General features: G+C 34.2%; 1 protein-coding gene across 1 annotated transcript in view; it reads left to right on the top strand.

Annotated features, from left to right (window-relative positions):
* The window catches only part of LOC113231521, a 100,294-nt gene that overhangs the window by 75,000 nt on the left and 10,242 nt on the right, over positions 1-15,052 (top strand). Inside the window, exons 10-28 of the mRNA XM_026465846.1 lie at positions 55-167; positions 251-387; positions 488-1,123; positions 1,199-1,384; positions 2,069-2,236; positions 2,310-2,393; positions 2,518-2,668; positions 2,749-3,283; positions 3,368-3,669; positions 3,810-4,031; positions 4,103-4,193; positions 4,287-4,847; positions 4,920-5,040; positions 5,123-5,343; positions 5,554-5,774; positions 5,970-6,167; positions 11,864-11,981; positions 12,522-12,659; positions 13,786-13,932. Coding sequence (XP_026321631.1) covers positions 55-167; positions 251-387; positions 488-1,123; positions 1,199-1,384; positions 2,069-2,236; positions 2,310-2,393; positions 2,518-2,668; positions 2,749-3,283; positions 3,368-3,669; positions 3,810-4,031; positions 4,103-4,193; positions 4,287-4,847; positions 4,920-5,040; positions 5,123-5,343; positions 5,554-5,774; positions 5,970-6,167; positions 11,864-11,981; positions 12,522-12,659; positions 13,786-13,932 — 4,350 coding nt within the window. The remainder of the gene's footprint in view (positions 1-54; positions 168-250; positions 388-487; positions 1,124-1,198; positions 1,385-2,068; positions 2,237-2,309; positions 2,394-2,517; positions 2,669-2,748; positions 3,284-3,367; positions 3,670-3,809; positions 4,032-4,102; positions 4,194-4,286; positions 4,848-4,919; positions 5,041-5,122; positions 5,344-5,553; positions 5,775-5,969; positions 6,168-11,863; positions 11,982-12,521; positions 12,660-13,785; positions 13,933-15,052) is intronic.

The following is a 15,052-nucleotide window of genomic DNA, read 5'->3' as shown; positions in this document are numbered from 1 at the left end:
TTTTATTATAAAATAACTATTTATCAATCTGGAATTTTGCATATTATATTTTAGATACTATAAAGAAAGGAGTCATGAGAACACAAGCAACACAAACAGAAGTTTGTTTAGGAAGGAAACCACTACCACCTAATTATTTATCATTAAGTCCACGGACGATAAAAAGGGTGAGTGACAAATCAAATCGAAAATTTTTATATATCTTATAATACAACTAGAATCTTTAAGAAATACTACTGTTTAATGACAGGTAAAAATGGTAGCAGCAGGTGTACAAACAAATGGATACGTTGGTCCAAGAAGACTAACAAAATCATTTTCTGAAGTAGGAGGTGACAGACTTGCTGGTAGAGATAACCAAAGCGATGTTGCGACTACTGTTGACAGGTTTGTTTACTTGATTTTGTAGGCTATGTTTTGAAATACACAATATTATATATGTTTTTTAAATGTGTATTTAATTGTGCTTACCTTTTTTAATACACAGCTTCATCACTGCTATTGATCACGAAAAACTGCATAGAACACAATCAGAAGAGCCACCGCGATCACCCCGATCACCAACAAACGATATGCCAACTTCACCCCTTCTTCAAAGAGGGGACTCCGATGACGTCACTTCATCGTCGATCAAATCTGTGGCTTCATCACAAGTAGATAAATCTTCGGAACTTAGTGCTTTACAACGTCAAGCTCAAGAATATTTCCAGCAAAACTTTCAGTTTATCCATGAAAGCGACAGAGATGACACGGTAGATGATGATATCGATTTAATAGAAAAACGAATGGAATTAAATCGCCAAAATTTAGAATACTTACAACAAGAGATTGCCAAACAAGCCAAAAATCAAGACAAATCTTTGAGATCAATATTATCAAAAAGTACTAGCGACACTTCTCAAAAGACGATTAACTCGCACCCATTTTCAAAGACATCGTTCCATTCTGAACCTTCGACTGAAACTTCTGCTACTACAACAGACGACAGTGAGAAAAATGAAAAAGAAATAATTATAGATTTTGAACCAAGACCTGACGAGGAAGCTATGCCTTTTACAACTTTACGTAAGAATAGGAGAATGCTACAGAAGACTATGTCAGAGGGTGAAATTCTATTAGACGTGTAAGTATCCAAATAACTACTTATTTTCATTATTTGTGATTCATTTTTATAGAATCAAATGCCTTATGATTACAGAAGAAAAACAGAACTCAATAATGTTGAAGGTGGAAAAGATTTTATAATGTCTACCAGTCAAGAAAACATGACACGAGAAGACCGTGAAAGGGAGGCCATGTACAAACAATACATTGGACAAAATTATACTGAAACGCCTATTAAAGATGAAGGAATATTTGGATTTGAACCAGATGGGTCTTTTAGGTAATAAATAAAATGTTAACGACTTTATTGTAATAGAAAAGTTTCTGCAATAGGAATGCTTTTACATTTTATACCAGTAGAGCACGTAGGAATTAAATTTATTGCACACTACTCACATCACATCGACAAACAGAATAACAAACAATAATTTTAGCAAAACTTGATTTGCCTTCAAAATTAAAAGTAATTAAATAGAGCTTGGAAATTTGATATGCGTGCTTTCATTCATTCACATCCATTTTTCTTCATAGTTCTTCTGACGGGAATATTCCATATGAAGATTTTCATGAAAAGTACATTAGTTACAAGCATGAAATATTTAGAATTCGAAGCGTAAGCTTCGAAGATCAAACAGACACTGAACAAAATGTGGAAGAAATTTCTGAAAAACCAACAAGGTATGCGCGGTGTGTAAAAATTTTAATCCATGTACGTCTGTGTATGTGTGCGTTTTATTTTGGTTTATTCATTGCATAATTTCATTTAATGTTACATTATTTTATGTTGAAGATTGGGCTGCCTGTTTTCGTATTGCATTTTACTGGCGCGTTGAAACAATATGGCTGAAGCAGCTATGAGTATATTTTCAATCATAATATACTTTTTATAAGATTTCCCAACTTCTGGTTGCTCGTAGAATAAAATTGTAAATGTTGCAATATTAAAGAAATAACATTCTTTTAGCACTGCAAAATCTAGTCCCGGGTCACCGGAACCAGTAAGCATTGATGTAGATATTGATAATAAAACAAAACGTGGTACAATATCTAAACATGTTACAACAATGCTCACACCATTAGAAAAAACATCGCCTTGTGCATCCAACGAATCTCTAACGGTTGATCATAGCAGGTAACTTAGTTTTCACTGTTATTTAATAGTAAGTCATACCTGTTGATTTGTTCTAAAGTAAACTTTTTTGTAGGGACCATTCTGACGGTTTGTGGAATGAGTCTCAAGCTACTGTCTTACAAATAGATTCGGGAACAGAAAATGGAACCGTGATAAGGTAAATTATAATATGTACCTTCCTTATTCCCAGAATTAAAACTTAAAATCGTAAACCAATTTATAGTTTAGTTATATAATTATATAGCAACTTAGATTAAATATTTTTATTTATTATATTACAGTTCATCAGATTTAAGTTCTTTGGCTGCTTCTCCGGGCGCGCTAGCATTGCTTACTCCAACTTCGAGAAGAAAACAACTTCTATTATTACAACACCAACAACGATCATCATTAGACACTGATGCCTTGGATGAAGAATTTGATGCATCTCAAGTGCGTTTGTCTCCAATTATAAAGAGTACTCAGTAATAACTATGTATTGATAACTAAATTAATTCTGGGTAACTTTTCAGAGCCAATCACCAACATCACCTCGTAACAAGCTTGATGCATCCAGTACAAGTTCACAACAAACAAGAGCTTCACTATCTCCACCGGCCGTTGTTCCAAATGTCCAACTACCAATTACAAAACAGCCAACAACATCAAAAGTCTCCCCAATAGCTTCTTCAATATCTCCAAAAATAAAAACCAACCCCGCAATTGCTATAACTCATCCTAGCTTAGACTTAGCAGATGTTCCGTTTAAAAGAACCCCTAGTTTCATCAATAAGAAAAGGGAAAGAGCGTTAAGCCCTTCACGAAGAAAGGACTTACAAAGTAAAGCTCAACAAAAGGAACCCAATGGGTCATTACCTCACAAAATCGTTGAGTCGCCATCTGAACCCTCTCTGGCTAAAGCAGCTGGTAGTGAAACGAGTTTAGCTAGAACTGATTCAGGTAAAATGAATACGACTGATCAATCTGAAAGCACTACTACTACGGAAGATTATGTAACAGCAAATTCAGATAGCTCCAAAAAGAGTAATAGCAAAAATCAAAACCATAGTAAGTAATTCACAACGTACCAAAATATAACAAGTGCATGTAGTAATGTTTCTATTGCAATAAATTAATTATATTTACTTTTAGATCCAGAGAATAATAAAACTCAAGAGGGCTCATCATTCGAAAGTGCGTCTAGTTTGTATTCCTCTACTAAAACCGATAATATTGCAGAAGACTTAGTGGTGCCAAGTTTCTCACCACCACTTAATATTACTGAGGATTTTATTGTACCGAATTTATCATCGCCTCCCTTGCCATTACCTGAAAGAATACCAAAATCAATATTGGAGAGGATGGAGGTAAAAGCTGACGTTACGCCAATACCGCAACATGTAAAGAGAGAAAAGACTGAAGTAAAAAAACCAAGGGAAGAAGCACCAAAACCTGTAAGAATTTCATATAAATTAAATTATATTAGCTAAAGAGGAAAACAACACAATAAAAATAAAAATATAAATTAAAAATAAATAACTAAAAAAAGATTACATTTAAATTGTCCCTCGATTGTATTTTTTTGTCTTTTCAGAGCACTACAAGAGGCGTGACAATTAGTGGTAAAAGCAGTTCCAGTGGCAGTTACAGCATAGGTGGATCCAATCCAAATGTTACAGAAGATACTAATGATAAAACTACAATTGAAAAACAAAAGGAATTACCTGAAAAAGTAGAAAATAAGAAGGAAGTGAAAAAGGAAGATAAAGTAACTAGCCCAATGCATGAAAAAGAGCAACGTGTACCTAAAATGATGGTAACCTCTTTTTTAGCAGATCACTATATAAAAAGTAATTGGAAAATTTCATTCCTATTACTTTTTTTCAGGGTTCTCTATCAGATGATGAACGAAGCGCGCATTACTCATCTTCAGGTTATTATGAAAGTCCTGTGGAAGATGATGATGATGGAGGTTTAAGTAAGTACAGCGTTAATTGTGATGGTTTCTTTTTAATTCACAACAACAATTATAATCATAGTCCACTATTTACTTACCAATATAATTTTTTAGCATATAAACATTCACAAAAATATAGATCAACTAGACCAAAACCATGGCTAGTAGACGATAAACGACGGAAAAAGAAAACTGCATTTACTTTAGAGTTCTCAAAATCTTATGATGACTCTATTTCTACTTCACAAGATGACTGGGTAAAGAAAGATAAAGACCCTGATTCCGTAAGTCATAGGTCTGAACGTGTAACATTCAAAACAACAACAAGTATAAAATCTCCTCAAGAAGAAAATGCTCCAGAAATTAGGAAAAAGAAAACACATTTTGCTGACAAATCAAAAGTCTCGTCTCCTAGGGAACCGATTGATGTAGAAAAATCCATTAAAGAAAAAGTTTTGAAAGAAAAAGAAGCGGAATCTAAGAGGCCGATGGAACGAGAACGTTACGTCAAAAGAACTAAAATGAAAGCTAAGAGTCCAACACAGAGTAAAGCCATTGACGGTAATCATAGTTACAGAATGCAACATTACGGCAGAGAAGGTATAAGTTCTGGTATGAAATTACATCTAAATATACCTACTTCTGATGATTCTAGTGAACAATATAGAAAAGATGGTAAGTTTTTTAAAGATTCAGTCCTATGTCTATGCTCAGATCCAAATATAACAAAATTCATTGTTTTCCCAGGAACCAACAATGGGAATATTTCTCCAAGAAAGCACAGACGCTTAAGAGATAGTCCTAGAAGAAAAACAAGTAACAACTCTTTAGCAAAATCTCCTACATCAGGAAATAATCATTCCTATAGGTGAGTGCACTGTCAATTTAGACCAGCAGAAAAACTTTTTATGTTATTTTCGCCCTGTAACTTAAATTATTTTCTTTCACAGACCAAGACGAAAAAGTGGTTCAAATGAAAGTATATCACTCCCGGGCAGTTTGCCTAGAAGAAAACAATCAATTCCTACTGTACCCTGTCTCAGTTCCCTCGAGGCAGAAGATATTGAAACGTCTCGTACTTTAACTAAAGCAGGTTGCAGATTGACTCCACTACGATATGTAAAAAGTCCTAATTCGTCGCCTAGACACCATCGAAAGCAACAAGATAAAGGTTTGCATAAGAAATATTCTTATTTCTAGATAGTGTGTAGAAAACGTATTCCTCTGTCTCAATATTTGTAGTAATCGTTATATGTACGTATTTGTCTGTTAAATGAATTTTATTGGTTATTCAGTATCATAAACAATTGTTACATAAACAAATTTAGTTATTAGACTAATAAATCACACAAATCTAAATAAATAATCTCTTTTTCGCAAGATGGAAAATTTGCGAAAGCAGCATCAGCAGAATCCCTACGCTCAGTTTCACCGGGTTCAGACTCAGTTTTCTATTCCGAACAAACTGAGCACAGCTTGGTTACAGCTGAATGTGAAGCAAAAGCACATTGCTTACACTGTGGAAAAGAAGTGCATATTGTAACTGCTGCTCATGAAGATGATACAAGAGCTTCAAGAGCTTCGCATACCGATATTAGTACGGTAAGAATATAAGAACTATTAATGTTCCAATGAATAATAAAACTTGATGCATTTTCAATGCTTTGTTGCATTGTTTAGGCTTAAGATAGACGTAAGCAATATGACAGAAAGATTCGTCTAATACTTATTTGTTTATGAGACTAAGTAGTTATTAAAAACGATTGTCTATTTTTAAAAACATTTGTGTTCTTCTAGGAATCTTATGCTGATGCACCAACACCTGACATAGTGCCTGCACCTGCAGGCTTTGCTGACTCTCCATCTTGCAGTGCAAGTAGCTCTAGTAAAAAACCTTCGAGTGGCGTTCGATTGTATAAAAAACTTGATAAAAGATATCGCAGCGAAGATAAATCCAAGCATCACTACAGACATAGGCAGGACGTGCGAGCTAAGGTATGAAACAAATGACGACAGTAATATTTTTTATATTTCAGGCAATTATAATCCAAATTACGTTACAGCGCCACCTACATAATAGTTATAATGAAACGGTACTTAAGTTTGTTTCGTACTTTATTTCTGATTGCACAAAGGTACCGCAGCTTGCTATATTTGCCAAAACAGAGAAGTTAATGATTAATTTTCAATAAGTATTCTAATCGAGTTTAGGAATTAGTAAAAATATCTGTTTTTGAACAATTTTTTTTATACCTGTCTTTTCCAAACCCGAACTTACAAATACACTCATAAGTTCCTGGTAAATTAATACACTCTTCACTTGCATTGTCACATGTATGATTTCCAGTCACACATTCATTGATATCGACACATATTCCCATCTCCGATATCCACATGAATCCTGGATCTTGGCATTTGCAAGTAGTATTCCATTCATTCTTAATAATACCTTTTAAATTTTGATTACTTGTTCTGTCTAACACGCAGTTCCGATCCGTAGGCGTTTCACCTTCGAAATAACAAGGATTATTTTCATTATCGCACTGGTGCAAGGCTCTTATATATTTTTTTGGACAGCAAGGGTCAGGGCAGAAACTGTGTAAAGCACAAGCGAACGGTTGTCTATCATCAGATCTTAGATCTCTGTTACGATAGCCATAATCTTGTTCTAAGCAATCAGCAAAATTATCACATGATTCGCCAATCATTGACAAAAATGGTACACCCATCATTGTGTACCAACACATGTAATAAGATGCTGTAGTAAGCCATTTAAACCGATCTATGACATCAGAAAAGGGATGACTAATATACATTGAATAGATCAACGCTCTCTTGCAATCATTATTCAATTTGCTAATCAAATCATTCTTGAGCGGAAGTGACTTGTCAACAAAAATTGTCATATTATCTTGTCTTCTAGCAAATGGTACTTCATCTATATAGATTTGCAAATAAGCAACACATTCAAGAAAACTTCTACGACAATAATCTTTCACTTCCCAGTGTAGGGTTCTTAAAGGAGGTAAGAGGAAGTTTTTAAAGAAGCCGATATCACTGCTGTTTGGTTTTTCATGAAATCGTCTTCTATCCCAATCGTTATACTTGTAGTGTCGCAAAAAATAAGCTATATTTTTAATAGCTAAACTTATCCATTTTTCATCGGGCACTTGAAAACTATTGCCTATTGTGTCTGGTGGGTTTTCCTGGGGAGTTAAGACATTTTCTATATTACCAGTATACTCGGTATCCTCAGAACCACAAAACTTAAAGACTGCTATTACCACCAACGTTTTATCAAGCACTTTCATAGCTTCATGGACTCTTAAACCACAAATTACATTAATCTACGTTTCGCGATGGGGTGCTCAGCATGATTTATTTTCAATTAACGTTTATTCCACTTCACTTCACTTTTTAAATGACTTGGCTTGCCACATTGGGTTTGGTATTTAATGCTAGATTGAGGACATGAAAAAATCCGTGCATAAAGTATCGAAAAGGAGGACCTGGAGCAAATTTTGAATGCACTAAGGATATAAAACAAAAGGAGCGAAAGGCAACGTTACAAAACAAACGATTTTTAATTAAATAGATTAGTTGAGAAAGTGGACCAAATTGTAAAACGGCTCGTACGAATATAAAAAAAATGACATTTATTCGAACGTATCGGAAATGTTTGTTTTTCTTCTGAACAAAGAACAGGCGAAGAGCCTAATTGCCACACTACAAAATTATAATTTATGTGAAACTTATTTTTTACCGCTACTTGACCATTACATCGAAGAAAGAATCGAGAAGAATCGAATATGCTCGATGCATAGAAGTGATTAAAGAAAAATGTCGTCCGCAAAATTTTTTAGTCGCAGTTTCTTTTTTTCCTTTTTTAAAAAGCCTATGGTTAGATAATTCTCACGTCTTGGTTAGTTTTCTCTACCTTGTGTCGTTAGCAATATCTATTATTCAAATATTATAGAATACTATATGAAGGATTATTTAATAGTAACCTGAAATATGAATTAATATTTATTTTCACAATAATTTACTCGAATACTTAAATAATACAAATTGCCGCTGAAATTAAGTAGATCTAACCAGAAAATTACCCGGTTAGAAATATATTTAAAAAAATTACTTATGTAGTGTTCCCGGTTTCTAGTAGGTACTATATTTTTGTAAACATGTTTGTGACACTTATTTACGTTTATTGAGAAAACAGACTAAAACGAAGAAAATATACTGAAAAATATAATATGTATGTATATACGAGTACATACATACATACATCGACGGGTACGGGGATTGCCTAACTCGTATAATAAATACAATGCCATTACATTGTTAGGGAAAGTACAATTTAAAAACGAACGTTAAAAATACCTAACACCATAAGTACCTAAGCAACTATATGCGTATATCGGGTGCGGTTCGTAATATATAACAACAAAATATGACATATTTTTAGTCGTTATAACGCTCAACAGAAATAATTAATTTCTTGTATACAGACATTTCACATAATCTTGCATGTTAAAAAGGTCACTGGGTATAAATGGACGATTGATATAACAACTTTCAATCATTAGATTATACATATATTAATACCGATGGCATAGTGTTCATTTTATATAAACACTTCAGACATAACATTCACTGTGCAATTAAATATTCTGCTTAAAGTTTTGATAAATATATTTTATTACACAAAAAGCAGTTAAAGCTATACAAAAACAAATATGTGTGTTTGTTTGTGTGTTTGTGTAAGTGTAGTTAGTACATTTAATGAAATAAATAACACTTTTTATCAACATAATATAGGGCGCTACAACTATTCGTAAAACAAAATATTGTGTCTCCTTGCAAAAAAGTGTGTCTAAGTAAGGGCGCGTTCCCATTATGTCGCAACGTTTTATTATCGTTGGACGACTATCGCGTCTAGCCTGTACGATTATCTGTCGTCACATTTTTATCGTGACGTTTTATTTATCGTCGAACGACTGTGTCGTTCTAGCTTTTCCTATTATCACGACACGTCGTAACGTCTACAAAGTCGTAAACGACAATTAATCATATTGTGCAGTATGTGAACAACTTTATTCAAATATACAAGCCACGACATTTTAAAGTGCACGACTATCTGTCGTCACGATACAATGGGAACACGCCATAAGTACGTGCCATCGTACCTATTTGTGCCGCCAAGCAGTAATTTTTTTTTTTTTTTTTTTTTTTTTATTGCGACTCGACAAAATGACTGCACCGCGCCTGATGGAAAGTGCGAATACAGTCCAGAGATGAGAGTAACGGATGGAAAACACAAATATCTTCACTCCGTCACTATCAATTTGCCGGTCTGGCCAAATGCACTGGATGTACACCAACTGATCCCTGAACGCGATTCGCAAAAGCGTTTCACTGTGGAGGGTTTTCCGCCGTGTGTACTGTGGTCGCTATCCAGTCGGCACAGAGCCTACCACAATGCTAAGCAGATGGACACTTGTGACGCCCTCGGTCGCCTCTTACGACCCCCACGGGCATGTATGGGGAGGCGACAATGTATTCTTAAGCCGTCGCCCCACGGCTAAATATGATATATGGTAATGTGAGTATTATGGCGTTCTGGTTTTGTAAGGTATGGATGCTGGTGAAACTATAGGCCCGTGAGACTTATCAACTTACTCGTATGTCTCAGGGTTAAGGGCGCAATGACAGTGCCCATTAGATCTTTGGAATTTAAAGCTTTGAGTGGCACTACATCTGCTATGGACAGGCGTGTCGCTTACCGCCTGGCACACAACTTGTTCGTTTTGTCACTTGATAACCATAAAAAAAATACGCTAGCACTGCCCTCAGAAGACGAGAAAGAATAAACAAACATATTTGTTATATAATTATTTGGTTAGTAGTGTGACTGCATTGTTCTAGATAAATAAAATTATATCACCATTAAAAGGATAAATACAAATGTCTACTTTTTACTATATAAACTTATATAAGTAATGATATAAAATACTACATTGTTTTTAATGCGTAAATAGTTTATATAGCTTCGTGTTCGAAAAAAATGTATTCTAACCAACGATATCGACGCTAACGTTTCTACCCCAAGACTACATATATCATTGAACTTAAATGGATTATTGTTGTTTGACAAATAATTTCAACTTTTAATGAGATTGATCCCAATTGCTTCATTCTCGAGTCTCCTTCCTCAATTTCGACTTTATGAAGGTTCAATTTCCTAGAATTCGATAAACGTTTATCAACTTTTGACGTGCACTGTCAATAAAATATGTTAGTAAAACTCATAATAAGTATATGAACAGGCTGTATGGTAGATTGTTTGCCTACGTGAAAACCTAAGAAACAAAAAACATCAACTTCTACAATTACGTGCTTTTCCACAGGCGAGGCGAGACGAAACCAAGCGAAACGAGAATTGAAATTTGTATGAGAGAATTTCAAATTTGAATTATCTTTAAACGCGAATTCGGTGCAAATGGTCTGAATACACGAGAATGTGCGAAACGAGAATTGAAATATATTTGTAGACGTAATATTAAGCTATACTGCTGCCCACATGCAGTGTTTATTAACTCAGTAACGGAAATACGAGTTACGCGATGCCTCGCGAGGGCTCGCACGAGCTCGCGCGACAGCGACGCGAGGACGACGTCGCGAGGGCTATTAATATCAATCGCGAGATTTTGGGATAAGTACGATTTACTTATCTTATTACTTTTCTGCAAATAATTGCAGGGTGCAGTCGCATTTTTTATATTTATCAACCAAATAATATAATTTTTCACCTCACTAAAACGGAAAGGCTTTTATTCTCAAAAAAAGGGTTTTTACATACTAGCATGGAAAAGGTTTTTGAGAGTCGAACGAGACGATGGACCGTGGTCACCACAATGTAGTGCAACTAACTTTTTCTTTCGATGATAAAAAACATAATGACACGTTCAACTTCGCCACTTGTCGTACATTATTTATGTGATAGAAATCCCTTGGTATATTTTATTCTTATCATTGATGACATGAAATTGACAACGATAACTAATTTTGTTTATTATATTATATTTACTTTGATTTAAACTTTCACGATTTTTACACATTATTTGATTTTTAATTCGGGACTTAATCACGTATGAAACATGTTTATTACCTCGACGTTTCGGATATATTGCACCATCCATGGTCTCGAAGGGACTTCGAGATTGTGAGAAGTGATTAAGTCCCGAATTAAAAATCAAATAATATATTACATTTGATGTATGAATGAATAAAACTGATTTGTTATAGTTAATTTTTTTGCTTTCATCTACAAGTTTCCTCGCTATTGTGAGGTGAAAAGTTGTTTTGCGTCTTATGTCTTGAAGCCCTCGCTAAGCTCGTGGTTCAATCACAGCACCCTTCGCTTGCTCAGGTTTTAATACAAACACTGCGTCAAACAAATACTTGCAGCCTTATCCTTATCAAATAAGTATTATTTATATTTCAATATTTTTATGTCACTCTCGACAACTTCAGCGCGATTAATCGCGATTTTTGCTGAAAATAGACCCGTGAGATTTCAATTCTCGTCTCACCTCGTTCGTCAATTGAAAAGCACTTTAACGTTGTACTTAGTGTTCCTTTATGGTTCATTGTATTGTATATTTCAAAGTAAGTTTGATCTCTTCTTGCAGTCTGAGGAAAGAGGCAAAGAAGAATACGCAGCAAATGAAAAACCACAAGATACTCGTATCGCTCGATCTGCGGGAAATAGTCTCGATAAACTGGCGGGCTCAAGTGCAGATCCTGATGGTGAGTTATTATACAATTTTATTTTCAAAAACTTTGCCGATAAGTTTTTCATAGGCGCTTCGTTCGTGTAATTTTAGTTCATATTATTACGTGTATGCAGCTTAATACTTGTGACAAGTGTAAAATTTATTATTTCTATTTATTATGTAGTATGTTTGATATTTAAATTTTTTTTTTAAACTGAAAGGTAAATTTTTAAAATTACAAATAAAAAGTTTGAAAACCTTTAAAGTAAAAGTATTTTAAAATAGTCTCATATTAAGGAATTCCACGTACATTGAGTACCAGAGCAACGGAAGTCACTCCGGGGCACCCAGAACACCCAGCCCAGAACCAATTTAGAAAATTTCGTTTCTCATATTGATACTACCGGGAATCGATCCCGGGACCTTCTAATCCAGTGCCCACAGTGCAAACCGTTGGGTCACCGAAGTCATCTAATTTATAGTGATACCGTCAAATTATAGATTATGCTGATCCAGTAAACACTATAATTATATTGAATGCGGTTGTAGTATCTACACAAAACTTTGCTCACAGAACATGAAGAGTGTTCAGGAAGTTCAGAAGGTGCTGAAGGCGGCAAAGAAGAAAAAGGTGTGTACGCAGCGCCATGGTGGTGTGGCAACTGGATTCTACTATCTGAAAATGGCGATCATTGGACAAGAATACCTCCAGGCAAGTACAATAATAATTCCTGACATGAATAAGAAGCGGAACTTTAAATCAATTGTTGTGATAGACTGAGTACCTACGATTAAATTGTATCAATAAATATTTGACAAGCATATGTTTTGTGGCTATTCATAAATGATTATCACTTAATTATATTATAAAATTAGTAATAATAACGATAAGAAACATTTAATTGGTAGTAGTATGAAATCACATTAATAATAAAACCATAAAAGGCTTTAAAATAATATTTTTAATCTTGTAGGTGTCATTTTCCTTAAGTTAATTATTCGTATACATTTTTACAATAAGATTCCGGAACGAAAATATTAAGATTACCATATCCTAAGTTTAAAACTTCCATTGAAAGTATTTTAATTGAAAAGTCATATTACAAAATGGTAGACTACGTGCTAGATAAAGATGTATGGAAAGACAACGTGAGTCTAGATTCCACACAAATATGATTCAATATGTTTTCTATAGCATTTAAGTTTATTTCAAAAGAACAATCCTTGGAGTATCTTGCTCGTTCTTCTCAGGGAAGTCAGCGTAGTGAACGAGCAATAGCTTAAAAAATTACATTTTCAAGTGTAAAAATTTTACCTATGGACTAAATGATTAGTTGACTTTGACTTTGACTTTAACTTTGACTTCGTGACATATGAACTAATAATAATTGTTCGACTATGTCGTCGCTGTAGAGCGAAAAGGTACAAGTCGCAAATTGCCAGAATTGAGTTAGTAATATCATCATAATCACCAAATTTTTTCGAAGATTTTAGTCTAATCGCCATGTCCTTGGTTGTCATAGTTTTTTATTCTAACAAGTGTAAATAGTCATCAATTTTACATTTGGACATTTAGACATTAGTAGAAAATTATCTAATTTACTTTTTTTTACTTGGAAGATATGCATGCATATCTGCACCTAAGGCGGCTTATTTTCCTTTTTCATTTTTGAATAATATCTAAGGCCTAATCTATTCGCAAATTAACAAATAATTTAATTCGTTTTGAATGACTGATTCGAGTTGAAATATGAAAACGAAAACTATTATTTTAATTTAGAATAAGCTGAGATAAATATTCTAAAAAATGAGTCCATGAACTGTTTGTTCTACTGCAGATGTGTTGGATACATCAGAATCCGGTCACGAGGACCCAACGGAGTCTGAAACTGAATTCAACAAGAAATACGTCGCATTGACGCATAGATTGGTGCATCGACGAGCTTGTATCGAACTAAATAGAAGACAGGCAGATAATTCGTTTGGTAAGTAGACAAGCAGTGTAGTGAAAATAGTAGATAGACTTTTTACTTACTCTACATAATTTCGTAAAAAATACGCTGTATTTTTTGTCGTCGAAACAAATTTGGTAATGAAAATGTTTTTACTCATACAAAATTTAAAAAACAACTAACAATTTGGTTGCATAGTGAGTGACTTCTTTATGAATTGATACTTATCTATGAACTCTAAGAAGAAAACTTAACAAAAAATGAGAATACATTGAATTTATTTGTACCATTCTACATTGAATACATTTTTTAACAACTTCCGTGACTTACACACCGGTTTTCATGCCGTCGCCATCTCTGGGGTTCAATTCCCGGTCGGGTCAATGTAGAAGAACTAACTTTTCTCTTTAACTACCTAACTAACTTTTGTCTCGGACCTAGATGTTTGTGGTACCGTTGTGTGATGTTGTCTTATATTTATTTATTTCTATTTATGACAAAAAATTTTGGCAGATTGCATATTTAATTATTTGCTGTGTATTTATTGTGTGAAATAATTTTTCAATGAGTCGCCGAGATATTATTGTTTTATATATATAGATATAAATTTAAAGTACGTACAGTCGATGGCCTAGGATACCTGTCTCTCTAATCGACTATTTGGTTCAAAGTGGAGAAATGTGTTAAACAAAATTAAGCTTTAGTGATACGTAAAATACTGAATGACGTTCTAACAAACTTTTTAAGCCAACTTGATCTTTAATTACGTTACATAAATTTAAATAGAAATACTGCTACCTTACCTATTTCTGCCGCCAAACAGTAATGTGAGCATTATTGCGTTCCGGTTTAGAAGGGTAAGGGTGCTGGTAAAATTACAAGCACATAGGGCTTGTCAACTTATGTCTCAGGGTGACTGGCGCAGTGGCAGTGCCCCTCAGATCTTTAAGATTCAAAGCTCTGAGTGACACTGCAACTGTTATGGATAGGCGTGTCGCTTACCATCAGGCGCATGAGTTGTTTGTACCATAAGTTGGCATTATAAAAAAGAAATACAAATTACAACCAAAAAGCTAGAATTTCTTTACACTTTTCTGTTGATTACGTTAGATTGCTTTGTGCAATATGTATGTTGAAGCATCGACTGTAGCTA

This window comes from Hyposmocoma kahamanoa, unplaced genomic scaffold, assembly GCF_003589595.1.
Source record: "Hyposmocoma kahamanoa isolate Upper Pololo Valley unplaced genomic scaffold, ASM358959v1 65, whole genome shotgun sequence".
Taxonomy (NCBI): domain Eukaryota; kingdom Metazoa; phylum Arthropoda; class Insecta; order Lepidoptera; family Cosmopterigidae; genus Hyposmocoma; species Hyposmocoma kahamanoa.
This window is presented reverse-complemented; position numbering and strand designations above follow the sequence as displayed.